This window comes from Clytia hemisphaerica, unplaced genomic scaffold, assembly GCF_902728285.1.
Source record: "Clytia hemisphaerica strain Z4C2 unplaced genomic scaffold, Clytia hemisphaerica genome assembly, whole genome shotgun sequence".
In the NCBI taxonomy this organism is placed as follows: Eukaryota; Metazoa; Cnidaria; class Hydrozoa; order Leptothecata; family Clytiidae; genus Clytia; species Clytia hemisphaerica.
Window position 1 is genome coordinate 2,392,878 of NW_027103414.1, and position 13,085 is coordinate 2,405,962.

The 13,085-nt window shown below is 35.7% G+C and overlaps 1 protein-coding gene across 1 annotated transcript; it reads right to left on the minus strand.

The window, feature by feature from the left end:
• Nucleotides 1-1,597: 1,597 nt before the first annotated feature.
• On the minus strand, nucleotides 1,598-10,972 carry LOC136797600 (uncharacterized). Its single transcript, XM_067054193.1, has 5 exons — nucleotides 10,703-10,972; nucleotides 9,846-10,175; nucleotides 3,563-3,862; nucleotides 2,582-2,620; nucleotides 1,598-2,187 (listed from the first exon to the last, which is right to left on the minus strand). The coding sequence occupies exons 1-5, from the start codon at nucleotides 10,758-10,760 to the stop codon at nucleotides 1,961-1,963; spliced, it is 954 nt and encodes a 317-aa protein (XP_066910294.1). The 5' UTR covers nucleotides 10,761-10,972; the 3' UTR covers nucleotides 1,598-1,960.
• Nucleotides 10,973-13,085: the final 2,113 nt, after the last annotated feature.

Genomic DNA, 13,085 nt, shown 5'->3' on the forward strand with positions numbered 1-13,085 from the left:
AACCATGAAAGATTACACTCTTGACTGGGTAAGTCGTTTTAAATTTATAATTTTTACATTCCTTATTTAACCCCAATGTCTGACAGCCCAAGTGGAACTTCTTCCCACAGTGGGGATGAAATTTTTTTATCGAAAGCGTTCCCAGGTCAAAAAATCTAGTGCATGGTTTTTTCCATTTGATTTCAAACGAGGATAACAAATTAAATTTCTCGGTGGGGTTGAAATTATTGGGTATTTTTACCACCAGGACAAAATTTTAGTCAAAATTTGCACTAGGTGGGAGTCCTACTGGGTCTGTGACACAGGGCTGGATTATTATTTAGGGACATTTTAATCCTTCAAAAAACAGGTTATTCTTGGATGATGAGATCGTTACATTCTTTGAAGAATATTTCACTTTGGTGAGCCCCTCAAATAAGTTTAATACAAGTTTCAAATAAACAAAGATTTTGAAAATTTTGATTTTGTACAATGAAATGTATTTTTAAACAGCTAAAAATACTAATGAAAATATTACAAAGTATTCTCTATAAGTCATACTAAGTACTTGACTTTTCTAGTAAATATGCAGTTTGCACTGTGCTTCTAAAATTCGTATTATTTGCAGAGTTAGTTTTCGCACCGAGATGAACAGCATCGTTTTAATTTGTTAGTGTTAGTTGGCTCAGTTCTCTCAACATCTGATTAAATAACATTATTATTATATATTCGTATTTTTTCAGATTTTTTTCACACATGTTTAAAATCTAATAGAGGCGATTTTCGAAAAAAAGTATTTTGACAAATTTTGGGCCAAAAAGTGCCTAAAAATGTGGTTTTTTGAACCTTTTTTTACACAGTGATGCGTAATCCTTTGTAAGACTTCAAGATTTTTTAAAAGAAAAAGTTTTAGTCAAATTTGGGCCAAATTTTGAATTCATGGAAGTTGCTTCATTAGATTTTAATTCCACTTTTTTGCCTTAATTAGCCTTAGGTTGCTGTATTTTAGGATCGGAAAATGCTATTGGCTTGAAATCTTGACTCTAGAAATAGACAACAAAGGCTTACAGTCAGCTTGTGAATCAAAAATGCTCAAAATTGGCAATAACATTGCTTTACTAAGTGAAAAGTTTGAATGTTAAATGAGCTTTATAGAGCGGTGATTGGCTAGTACAAAACATTCGAACCGGCACCTAAACGTCAACCATAAAAATAAACAATAAAACCCAGTCGCTTTCGCTTTCATTTTCAAGCCATAGACGACATGGTTTTGAAGGTTTTGGTTTAACAACCAGGCCAGATCATCACAATCACCATAACCCCTTTAGAATGTAAAGTTATAAAGCTACCCCTCTCCCCCATCTACAACAGGCTGGCGCATTATCAGTGAATATAAAAGAGCTGATAATAGCGAGTTTGTATTTGCACTTTTTAGGGCGGTAAAGTGACTGAAGCGATTTGGAAAAACCCGCAGTTCTGACCCGCAAAATCGAGGACAGTAAAAGTGCTGATTTACCGTCTCCGTCGCAGAAAAACACAAATACATAAACTCAGTAATATACAGGGAACGAGATTGGGAGTTAAGTTTTCATTTTGAGACATTCTTTTTTGTTTAGCAATGATATCATTTTTTTTCAAATTAATTTTGGGTGATAATTACAAAATGTTTACTGTGTCATAACAAAAAAACCAAAGTCAGCGCATGCTTAACAAAAAATATTTGAAATAAATATAAATATCAGCTTTTACCAAAGTTACGTAACTAAGAGAAAATCGCCATTTCGGAAGTAGACGTTCATTGGTGTTGTTGAAGGCGAATCCTTCACATATGTCTTATATACAAAACACAAGATAGAGCTACTCTGTCTCTTACTGAAAACGTGGCTTGAGAAAGACAAAGTACCTCTATCCTGTCTTTTACATAAGATATCTGCAAATTGAACTTTTTCTTCCACAATGGCGGAAGTTTTCCGTAAATTTTTTAATGTTCTTCACAAGTATATTCCAACAAGAGTGGTTGCTTATAAAAGCAAGTTTGACCAGCATCTGCATCAACATTGCAAACCATTTCTTTAACATTGGTGTATGTTTCCTGCCATTTACTTCCTTCTACCGTAAATGCTTGGTTTCTTTTTCCCATTGATCTAGCACTTCCACGTCGGCATATAACTCTGGGTCTCACAGAATCAATGTTCTCAATGTAAGAAACTACAAAATACAATGAGATGAAAATTACACATGGTTTTAGCTCACATTTCGTGCACCCATTGAAGTAAATTACCCCCATAGATTTAGGCCCTCTTGAGCAATTGCTTTGAGTTTGGTATCCCAATATGAAAGAAACGAAATCGAGAAATTGAGCTCTTACAGTAGGTTAAAAATTTATTAACAATGCAAAATATTCATCAACTTTGAAAATACAGTTGAGCGTCAATCAAAACAGCTAACTACCAGCTAACTACCCACAAAGAACAGGTAGCCTCGTAAAATTACAAAACTTTAGGCCCCAATATCCCTAACTTGGCACGAGGGGTAAACCACTCAAAAACCATTCAATTTTGTACACGTTTTTTTGAAACATTCGGTAGAAAAATTGACTTACTTGTTTTGCATGTTCCTGAAATTAAGCTTCCATATGATGCTATAAATAAGAAAGTTTTTCAAGGTGAAGTATTCCAAACCAGATCAATTCTGAAAGACGTACTACACACTTTTTTAGCGTCTTACTCCTGGCTGGGCTCTGTAGGGAATAATTCAGGAGGCGGGATAAATTTGAAAACGGAGTTCAGTTCGGGGCGTAGTAAACAGTGGCGGAGGTGTTTTCAGTGTTCCAAAACTCTACCGCCACTATTTTTTCCGTAAACCACCCTGACGCCCTGACTCTGCGCATATACTTTATCCCGTTTACTGACCCTCTAAATGGACGATAGCATCATCTAGGCTCGGTTGCGCTATTTTTTTTGCCAGTTTTGAGCTTAAAATGTTCTTACTAGTGTTATCCCAGCTGGCACACAACGTTGGCACACATGGACGCTGTGAACGTTAGATAAACGTTGAAACAACGTTGTGTGCCAGCTGGGATTGAAATCAATTAAATTTAATGTTATACAGAATAAGATTGGTTTATAAAAGTTGGTCCTCACGTCAAAAAATTGATGGAATTTAATAATGAAGTTGGATAACCCATAAATCATTTTCATAATACGGAGAAATGTGAGGTGAGGGAATGTATAGACGATGTTATCGTCCGTTACAATGATAGTAAAGGCGGGAAAATATGGCGGTATGGCGTTATGGCGGTATACGGGAAAAAATCGGCGGGAGAGTTTCGAAGAAAGACTGGCAACTCTACCGACTGTAAACTCTTTTCGGTAAAAAAAATCTGTTTGCGAATTTTCTTCGGCTTCGGGCTTTTTTCTTAGATAGTCGTGATTCGTCTTAGACTATAACATAGTCTAGGGAATGTATTGAGTCATGGTAGAAAGTGAATGAATAGAGAACTCAAAGAGATGGAGGAAGGAGAAAGGATCTCGAAGAGTATGACGGGTAGGGTTTTTGTTTATTCAGAGAAACTATGACTTACTTTGACAACAATACTTCATTTTAAATCCATGGAAAATATCACATGTTTGACGTTCACTATACGCCGCATGATCATAATCGCCCCACATATGCTCAAGCTGATGAAACGTTGTCTCACTTTTACCATTCTTCAAATGTCTCAAATTTTTGGTCACTGAGTACGTGCAGTCGGAGTTCGAAACCTCAAATTCTTGTCCTTCTCTGACCATAATGATGTTGGCAGATTTGACGTGAATTTTACGACCGTTTGTACATGAAACATCCTTCTTGAGACCGTCTTTGCAACCATTGCATATTTGGACTAAAAGCGATATAGAAATAATATTATCAAAGATTTTCATGATGTTTATGACGTAACATTTTCTCCGGGAAACACCCCCGGGTTTTACCAGTAGTTGACAATATAAGCTAGAGAAAAATTGTTTTAATTTGCAACTACTGGTAAAATCCGGGAAGTTTCCGTAGAAAACATATCCGAACTTTACTTTTAAATTTAAAGTTAATTCCGTGAATAACATAACCTTTCCAAGAATTTTATATACGTGGGGACGGTTGAACCATGGTTAGTATTAACTGATGAATTTGAAATCTCGCTGACTTTAATCTTTTGAGAACAAATTATCTTTAATACGAGAAGTTTTATCTGGTCACGCAATAATTAGACACTAGGACTAGCCATAGCTTTCACTAACTGCCACCCGCTAATTAATACAAATGCTTGTAAAAACTAATTAATGCTAATTAAGGCTTTTTAATGCTTTATAGCTAAAGTCTGGAAATGATTTGGAATAGTTAGAATGATTCTTCTCAGCATTTTCTTTGAGATATCAATGAATAAGCTAACATAAATGAAACATATTTTTTTTCTAAAAATGTGAATCACCTTAAAGGAAGAAATTTTGGCGGGAATTTAATATGGCGGATGGCCAAAAAACTTTTTTAGCTGGAATTTAATTTGGCGAATGGACGAAAAAACTAAATTTGGCGGGAATTTAATTTGGCGTTTGCTGAAAATTTTATCCTTAAAATGGCGTAAAAACAGCAAAAAAAATGCAAAAACACCTTAAAAGAGATCATATTTTCAAAAAGTTTAATTTGGCGGGAATTTAATTTGGCGGATGGCGGAAAAAGAAATTTTGGCGGGAACTTAATTTGGCGGATTCTGGCCAAATCCGCCAAATTTTTTTTCCACTAAAATTTCTTCCTTTAAGGTACTTTTTACAAAGAATAAACTACGAATCTTAAAATATTCATTAGGAAAAGTGTCCAGGTAGAATCAATTACAGACAGTTACAGATACTAAACCAGTCAAAAGACGTGCAACTATATTTATTTCAACCAATTTGAAATATAAATGAAATATAGTAGAACCAAACAGCATAAGAAATGCTATGAGCCAGAAACATAACAAGCAGGAACAAAAAATTGACAGGTAACAACGTACTTAGGAGTTTTTCCAACTGTTTAACAAAGGATATCGTGATACAAAATTGTTTACATTAAATGGATTTACCAGTAATCTAGAAGCTGTAACAGCGTTGTGTAAAGGATGGAAGATGATAGGACGTAACGTGGTAATAGTATCAGTAACGAGGCAATATTGATGAGCAGGAAGCAGGTATTAACAGGAAATAGCGAACATTCAGGACTTTTTCCAACTGCATGATAAGGGATCTCATGAACAAAATTGTTTACATTAAAAAGATATGCCAGTTATCTTGCAGTTGTAACAGCAATATCGTGTAGAAGGATGGAAAATCATGACATAACGTGGTAATAGTAGCAGTAACGAGGTAATATTGTGTTGTCAAGGTAAACGAATCCTCATTCATAAAAAGCTTAAAGGGAAAATAAGAAACATGAAATTAGATGATATATGCTGAGTGTACTGAAATTTCCTCAAAAATAGTTCACCAAAAGTTCTTTTCAATCTTTGATAATAATTTCCCAAATAGTGCCTGGTAAGTATCTACGATGGCCCAGAAGGCTCAAAACACGCACTTCTAGTTTTCACGCAGTTCCAGTTCTTATAAAATTTGTGAACTGGAACTGTCTAGGGTCAATGGCCCAGAAGGCTCAAGTGACACTGCGCACTTCTGACTTTTTGTCACGGCGGGAAATTTCCAAGCGAGCGGCCCGCGCAATGAATTTTTTTTGGTCTTTAAAATGAATGTCGAGTTTGCACAAAACGAGTTAATATTTCCGAGTTTTTCATATCAAGAGTTACAGGTTAGAATTTCAGAATTAAGTGCTAGTCAGCAAAATTTCCCCTCAGTGGCAAAAATCGGGGAATTTTCGGGCTTAAATCGGGGAAGATAAATATGACCAAATATCAACTTTGTGAAAACTAGTAGTGCATGTTTTTGAGCCTTCTGCTGGGAACACCAAAATAACTCAAGTCGAGAATCTACAGGAAGGAAAATAACTCGAAAATTTAAAAGAACGAAATTAAACCGAGTTAAAAAACGAGAAATAACCCGAAAATTCAAAGGGAGGAAAATACTCAAGTTAAAATACCCGAAATAACTCGAAATTTTAAAGTCACGGAAAAAAAACCGAGTTACGAAATTGAGAATGAAAATGATGTCAATATTTATTTCCGAAAATAGCGTCATTAAACTCGTTTTTTTTCGTAACTCGGTTCTTTAACTCGAGAAAAATAACTCAGGATTTCTGAGCCTCTTTATTATCATCAACTCATATATTATTTATTAAAACTCGGTATCTATTTTGCTGACCAGAATGGCTATCTTTCGAGGGGGACTTTTGCGTCTCTAAAATAGTTTTAGAAGTGCGTGTGCAGTGTCGTCACAAAAAAACTCGGAAGTGCGCAGTGTCTTGTGAGCCTTCTGGGCCATGACCCTAGACAGTTCTAGTTCACAAATTTTATAAGAACTGGAAGTGGTGAGCCTTAGGGGCCATCGTAAGTATCAACAAGAACACAGGTTAAATATAAAAGATTAATAAAACCAAGTCTAAAAGTACAGAAAGAAAAAAATATTTGTATATACTTACTGTTGAAGTACCATAACATTGTAATTTGACTGTCAGCAAATTCACTGATTGGTATATGTATATATCTTGTTTAATCCGAAAGTCAAAAGTAAATGTGTATACTGGTATAAGTATTTTGACTGGAATTCCATTTTGACTGCAGGAGGAGAGAGCTTGAATTTGAAAAAACTTCCAGAAACTTCTCCATTCGATTTCCTGCATGTTGACCAATCGGGCAAAATTCTACAAGCAGAATAGAATCTACTGTCAAAAGCTGAGTAAAATGCCCGCGGCGCCTGCTATTATAAAGAAAAAGTTTTTAGGCTAGCAACTTTTTTTCTTTTTTTTTTTTTTTTCCTCAAAAATATATTTGCCAGTACCTCGTTTTAAACTGGCTTCCATGAAATACTAAAAAAATAATTACAGAAAACTAAATTCAATTTGTCACATAACAATTGGTCTCTGTAATTTGAATGTTACCACTGTCAATTTTTCTCTTGACAACACGACTCCCCCTGATGCATAGCACAGTTGATCGAATTAGGGCAAATGCAAGTTTCGTTCTGATCCAGTTGAGCGTTTGAGAATACAGATCGTCTCTTTTCTCAGCGAGTAGGGCAGCCAAAGCGTTAATAAAGTTTGCAGCTTCTCTCCCTGTGCCACCATTCGTGGTGAAGATCAATGGTGTGAAGGATCCTCGGTCAACTTCAATAATGCGGTGATTGTAGTGCGCCTTCTTTTCCCTTTCATTTGCTTCAAAAGCGCTTTTGAGGCTCTTCCTAGAGTACCGCTGAGCGTAGGCATTGAATACCCTAACGTCGAAAAATGCTCTTTGGCCTCTAGTCCAGAACCCCATAGCGCTTATATCCGCTCTTGCTCCTGGTTCACATATTGTTCCCGATGGTAACTCCTCTCCTGTGAGTGGCTCCAATTGTGGTTCGATCATAACGTCTTTTCTCACTTCGCCGATCAAATGGGCAAGAGTGTCTCGAATTTCGTTATGTCTCTGATAGACAAACCCACCCTTCGCACATGATAGCAAATGTTCTACGGTGTATGCTTTTCCACATGCACAGTGGGTAGGCAAGTGCTTCAGTTGCCAGCGGTACCGAATTGCGATGGCATCATAAAATTCTCTTTTCGTCAACGTAAAGTTCTCGTTTTGAAGAGGTAGTGCAGTCAGCCAATTCGAGGCGCCTTTCACTTGGGCAAGATCATTGGCTCTTAGTTCTTCAGGATTCATCTGAGAACGTATTTCTTCTAGTTTGAGTTTTTGACGGGCATCCTTTTCACGCATAACTTTGTACTTGATCCCATTTCCATTAAATTCCTTGCGTTGATTTGCATTGATTTGCGTTGATTTGCGTTTAGGCTAGCAACTGCCGTCCCGGAAAAAAAACCGAACATTTACGGAAGAGACTGATTACGGGTAGGCTTGCGCGACAAAACAAAACAAAACAAAACGCGCAAGAATTCGAGATTCTAGTTCAATATCTATGCGTGAAAATATAAGTGCCTCCTCGTCGCTGCGCTCCTGCGGGGGCAAAAATATTCTAATTACAATCGAGTCATTGCCACCGGAGGAAGCCTAAAGCTTCCGAGGATGGCATTCATAGCTTCACGCATAAGGAAGTTGGGCAAACATCTCATAATTTTGCGCGCGTTTTTCAGTATTTTAGTTCCGCTTAACGGTAGCATTCTTATCTTACGGTCTCTCTATTGTTTTATCATCATCAAAAAGACTTTTCCGGAGTTATTTTGATCTGATTACTCATTTTGAAATGTCAGTTTGTCTTTTTCTTATCCCTGGAGAGTTAAATGAATCTAAGGAAATTCCCTTTTCTGGGAAATTCCCTTTTTATACCACAAGTAGTTATTAAGCGCTCTTCATAGGTTAAAAATATTACTCTACTGAAAGCAAAGATTTATTATACACTGGATAAACGACTCATAAAACGATGGAGAGCGATCATTGTATTTTCATTGTTTCAGAAAACAATTGATGTTCTAGCTTTGTCCGCAAAGGACAACTGTCATGGCGGCTCGAAGATGTCTAATTTTCAAAAATGTTTATCAGTCTTATTTTTAAAAAGTTCTCTAGCTCTTTCTTTTTGTACATTTGCAGAAAAAAAGTTTGAAAGTAAGGCTAGCATTCCGAGCTGGATACATTTGTGAAATGTAATGTGAGAAAAACATCATTAGACAAGAAATTCACGCAAAATGCTTATAGTGACACGAAATTTTCAATTGGAAATATCTTTCCAAGACTGTCCCCAGAAGAGACTAAATTAACATACATAAGACTTGAATGTCTTGGCTCCACTGTGGTATGAAAATCCTTTGGAGGCACGTGGTGGCAAAGTGTTTTTTTGAGGTTGAAGTTTGAAAATTTCCGGTGTCAACATTAAATTTCTTATACACATCACGTCTTTTGCATCTTTCTCACAGCTTGAAACGTCATAACGACTTATAATTAGCAATTAAGTGGAAGAATCTGACTCTCACAGGAACGTTTTAAGTCTCTTTTGGGAATTGGATGAGTGATTTTCGATAAGAAATGCAATAAAAATGCTTCGAAAAATCATTTAATGAGGGAAGGAGAGTGAACAATAATATCATTACTGCGGACATAGCTAGTACACGAGAAATCGGCAAAAATCTGTTACTTGTATATCCAGTGTATAATAAATCCTTGCTGAAAGTAAGCGAACAGTTATGTTGCTAAACGTGTACACTAGTAAAATAACATATGAAGAACAGTATCTTCAGATATATACTCTTTTTATAGGAAAAACCAGTAAGTCATATGATTCTGGCTGGGCTGTTCTTAAATTTATGTGAGTTTTTCAACCTTAAATGTCAATATTAATTAAAATGGAAACATGTACTTCTCAGTAATTTCTGAAATCTGAGGTTCTACAGATTCTTCTTAATTTGCTCTTAGGTTTTGGCCAAATTTCAGCCTCGTATTCTTATGAAACTGTTCTTATAAAAAAACGTGTAAGACAAGGCACGGATGTCACTCTAAGTAGACTGTAAATCACTCCCTTGACACATTTGTTAGCATTTGAAAGAATTTTGTCTCAGATGAGAGGTCAATCTTAACAAAAATTACTGTAGGGCTAAGATCATTCCTTTTGAACGCAAATTCAACTCTATGTGTTCGTTTTGCTGCGGTGGCACCTTAATGAAAGTTATGGCTAGTCATAATGAGGATTTCTGAGAGTAGAATATTGGATTGACCCTCTGGATTAGAATTTTTATACGGTTAATTTTTCAATGAAACTTACGGTCTTCTTTGCATTCAAAATCCACTTCAAAATAATATCTTCGTGATAAAAGTAAATTATTCCATTTAGCACAACCATTAGGATCCAAAATTTGATCTTTCATTGCATTCGGATTACATTCTGATTGTCCGTTACAAACTTCACGCATTTTTTCGGTCACGTTATCTTGGCATGTCTTCATTTTGATAAGTTGAGGAATCACGAAACAAATCTTCTTTTGGTTGGGTCCGAAACGTCCATATTTGGCACTGATGATGTTTATTCGTCGGTTGCCGTAACATTTGATTGGATCTCTCTTTGGAAAATTCCCATTGCATGCGTGGCGCCGAACTAAATTTGGACAGAAAGAGTTAAGTTTGTAAATGTAATGCATTGAATGTAAGTGGAATTATTTTGACCGACTTCAAAATGAAAAAAACTTCAATTTTGAAAAAAAATCAAGGAAGGTGCTCTTTTTCTGTCTGTAGCAGACGCTACGCTTAACATTTTCGAAAGTTTTGAAAAAAGGGTAATACGAAAAGGTTTATAGCATATGAAGGGACTTGATGGAATATCTTTTTTCGAAATTTAGTAATTAAGAGGATCAAAGTATCACTTTATCGGGAGTCCCCCAGTGGTGTTTGTGATGGCGTGATTGAGGCTTTTTTTTTGCATGATCAAGATTTTGGCGTGATGCGTGATTGAGGCTCTCTCAGAACCAATTTTTGTGTTCGGGATGAAAGCAAAAATCTAGCGTGATAACTAGATTAAGGGTGCCGCTGGGGTTGGGGGCTTAATGAGAGTATGCAAGGTTCTATTTTTTAAGCAAAAAAAATCTAAATATCAATGTTTAAGTGAAAAATAAATACAAAACTTACTGAATGAAAAGCATTGCAAAAAGCAAGCTGAAAGCAAAATCAATTTAAACCAAAACATCTTGATCCAATCCACACTTTGTTGAATTTTCCAACTGAAAGTTTAATTTTGATGGAATCGCTAAAAATCTAGTCTCTTTTATATTAAAATTTTCCGTCGGACAAATCTGCAAGTAAAAGATTAATTGCGGAAGTGTTTGAAGCCTTTTTAACATACCATTATAAAATAATTGGGAAATTTCCCATCCCTGTTATTATTTGTCTGGAAACATACCAACGAACTGTTTTATCCGAAATCAAACCAGCAAATCCTCTTCTATTTTGACGTCGATATAACTTTAGGTTTCTATTTTATTAAAAACTTTATTCATGATATTCATGACGTAATCTTTTATACGGAAGCACCCGAGATAACCCGGAACTAGTGGCAAAATTTGCCACTAGTCTTTTGTTATTTTGCCACTAGTTCCGGGTTATCTCGGGTGCTTCCGTATAAAAGATTACGTCATGAATATCATGAATGACATTGAGAAATCACATCTGGTGTTTTCTACTGTATGTATTTTAATACCTTTTTAATTTTTTTTAATTAAGATTTTACCGACATTTTTCGGTTAGGTCAAGCAAAGACGTGAAGGTTTTCAACGCCTATCTCAGCTGTGTAAGTTTATTGTCTCAGCTTTAGAACTATGCAAGATTGGGATGAATTGACATTCTGAAATAGTTGAGGAATCTTCTTACTAAACTAAAATAATAAACACTTAATCCTTTGATTCAATTTTGGTATAGAGGTTCTTTGAAGCGCCTCCTTTTTGCTACATCCTCTAGAAGGCTTGCTTCTTGAAAAGAGAAAAAAAAACAGTAAAACACGGGGTTTTCGACTTTAAAAGGTACCTTCAAAACACTTCTGAACTGTAGTAGTATCAAGAAACGTATACTATATACTACACTAAAGTCAACTCAGACGAATTCTTTATTATGGGAAATCAGATATTATAAGACACCCACCGACGCAGAAAAATTAATTAAAATGGAGATTTGCCTTGAATATGAAATTTTATTGTAAATTTTAATAATCTAATTCTTTATTCAGGTGCAAATTTTCTCAAGTAAAATCTAATGATGCCGGAGACTTAGTTAGAAAGTATTTGCAAAAATTGCTGATTTTTTAAACAAATTCAATTCTAAGGTACTTTGCGAAATAACGTTTTCCTCTCCAAAGGTAACGAGTGCAACTAAAAGTTAGAAAGTTTATTCTGGAAAACTGTTTTCCCCAATTTCCCAAAATTTTGAAAACGATTAGACCCTTAAATATGCTTTGCATGTATTTTTTCTATACTCTCGTGACAGTGTCTGGGTTGGTTGACCTAGAAGAATTCAGACATTTTAATCTGTTTCAACATTTCACCAGTGCTGAGAACTAATCCTTGCAAATCCTCACGAAATTACACCAATTAAAAAACAGCTCATTTCAAGTTATCTCTCTTAGGAGTCTAGCAGACTGCGTATACCCCTCACTGAGATCATTTCTCGTTTGAAAAAACTAAAAAACATAGCTTTATTTAGATTTCTGTCGGTTTTAAAGGCTAACATTAATGCAGGGTCGGATACAGGAGGTAGGCTATCTTATTCATGGAGAGTAATTAGTTTCCATATAAGGTAATACGATAATAAAGTGCACTCTCCTCCATTGGTTATAGCCTCCCTCTGTATCCGAGCCTGTTAATGTAGAGTTTAGTCAATGAAGAACCTGTCGGATACTAGGGTAAAAGAAAATTTGCACCCTGAGAAATTCCCCTCAAAAACTTGTCCCTGGGAATCTAACCTCGAAAATTTGCACCTGATTCCCAGAAGTTTTACCCTTCAAAAACCAACTTGTCCCTGGGAATTTTTGTATATTTAGACTTGTGTATTAAAGGTTAAGCGATGCTTCAAGAGTGCTCTACATGGTGAAGGAGCAAGATACAGATACAGTCTAATTGAATTTCATTAGAATAAAATTTATTTAGAATTTGCAACTCTTGCATACAGAAAGCTGAAGCTTAAAAATCCCTAATTGACCTTGAAACCGTACACTGTCTGTCGAGATTCCGCTAATGATAAAAACAGCTTAAATTCCATTCCTACTCCCAGGTCAACGAAATTATGTTTTTGTCGGCGAAAAAACTGGTGCTAAAAGGGGATATTCCAATCGTAATAGTAGTATGATTTTAATTAAAAACAGCGATCTATCTTTATTAAAGCGCATTTGGAAAGAATTCCAAGCCAGAAAAACAAGTCTAGAAAACTTTTCATTCACACTGCGGATGATTTTCCCATGATAATAGTATCAAACGTTAATCTCGTTTTGAAACAATTTATAACGATACTAGCCATGGTATTGAGT

Coding starts and splice junctions, on each gene's coding strand:
- LOC136797600 (XM_067054193.1), bottom strand. CDS start 10,760: ATGTTTTGGTTTAAATTGATTTTGCTTTCAGCTTGCTTTTTGCAATGC. Junction 10,176..10,702: donor TTTGCAATGCTTTTCATTCA/GTAAGTTTTGTA, acceptor GTCCAAATTTAG/TTCGGCGCCACGCATGCAAT. Junction 3,863..9,845: donor TTTTGAATGCAAAGAAGACC/GTAAGTTTCATT, acceptor TATCGCTTTTAG/TCCAAATATGCAATGGTTGC.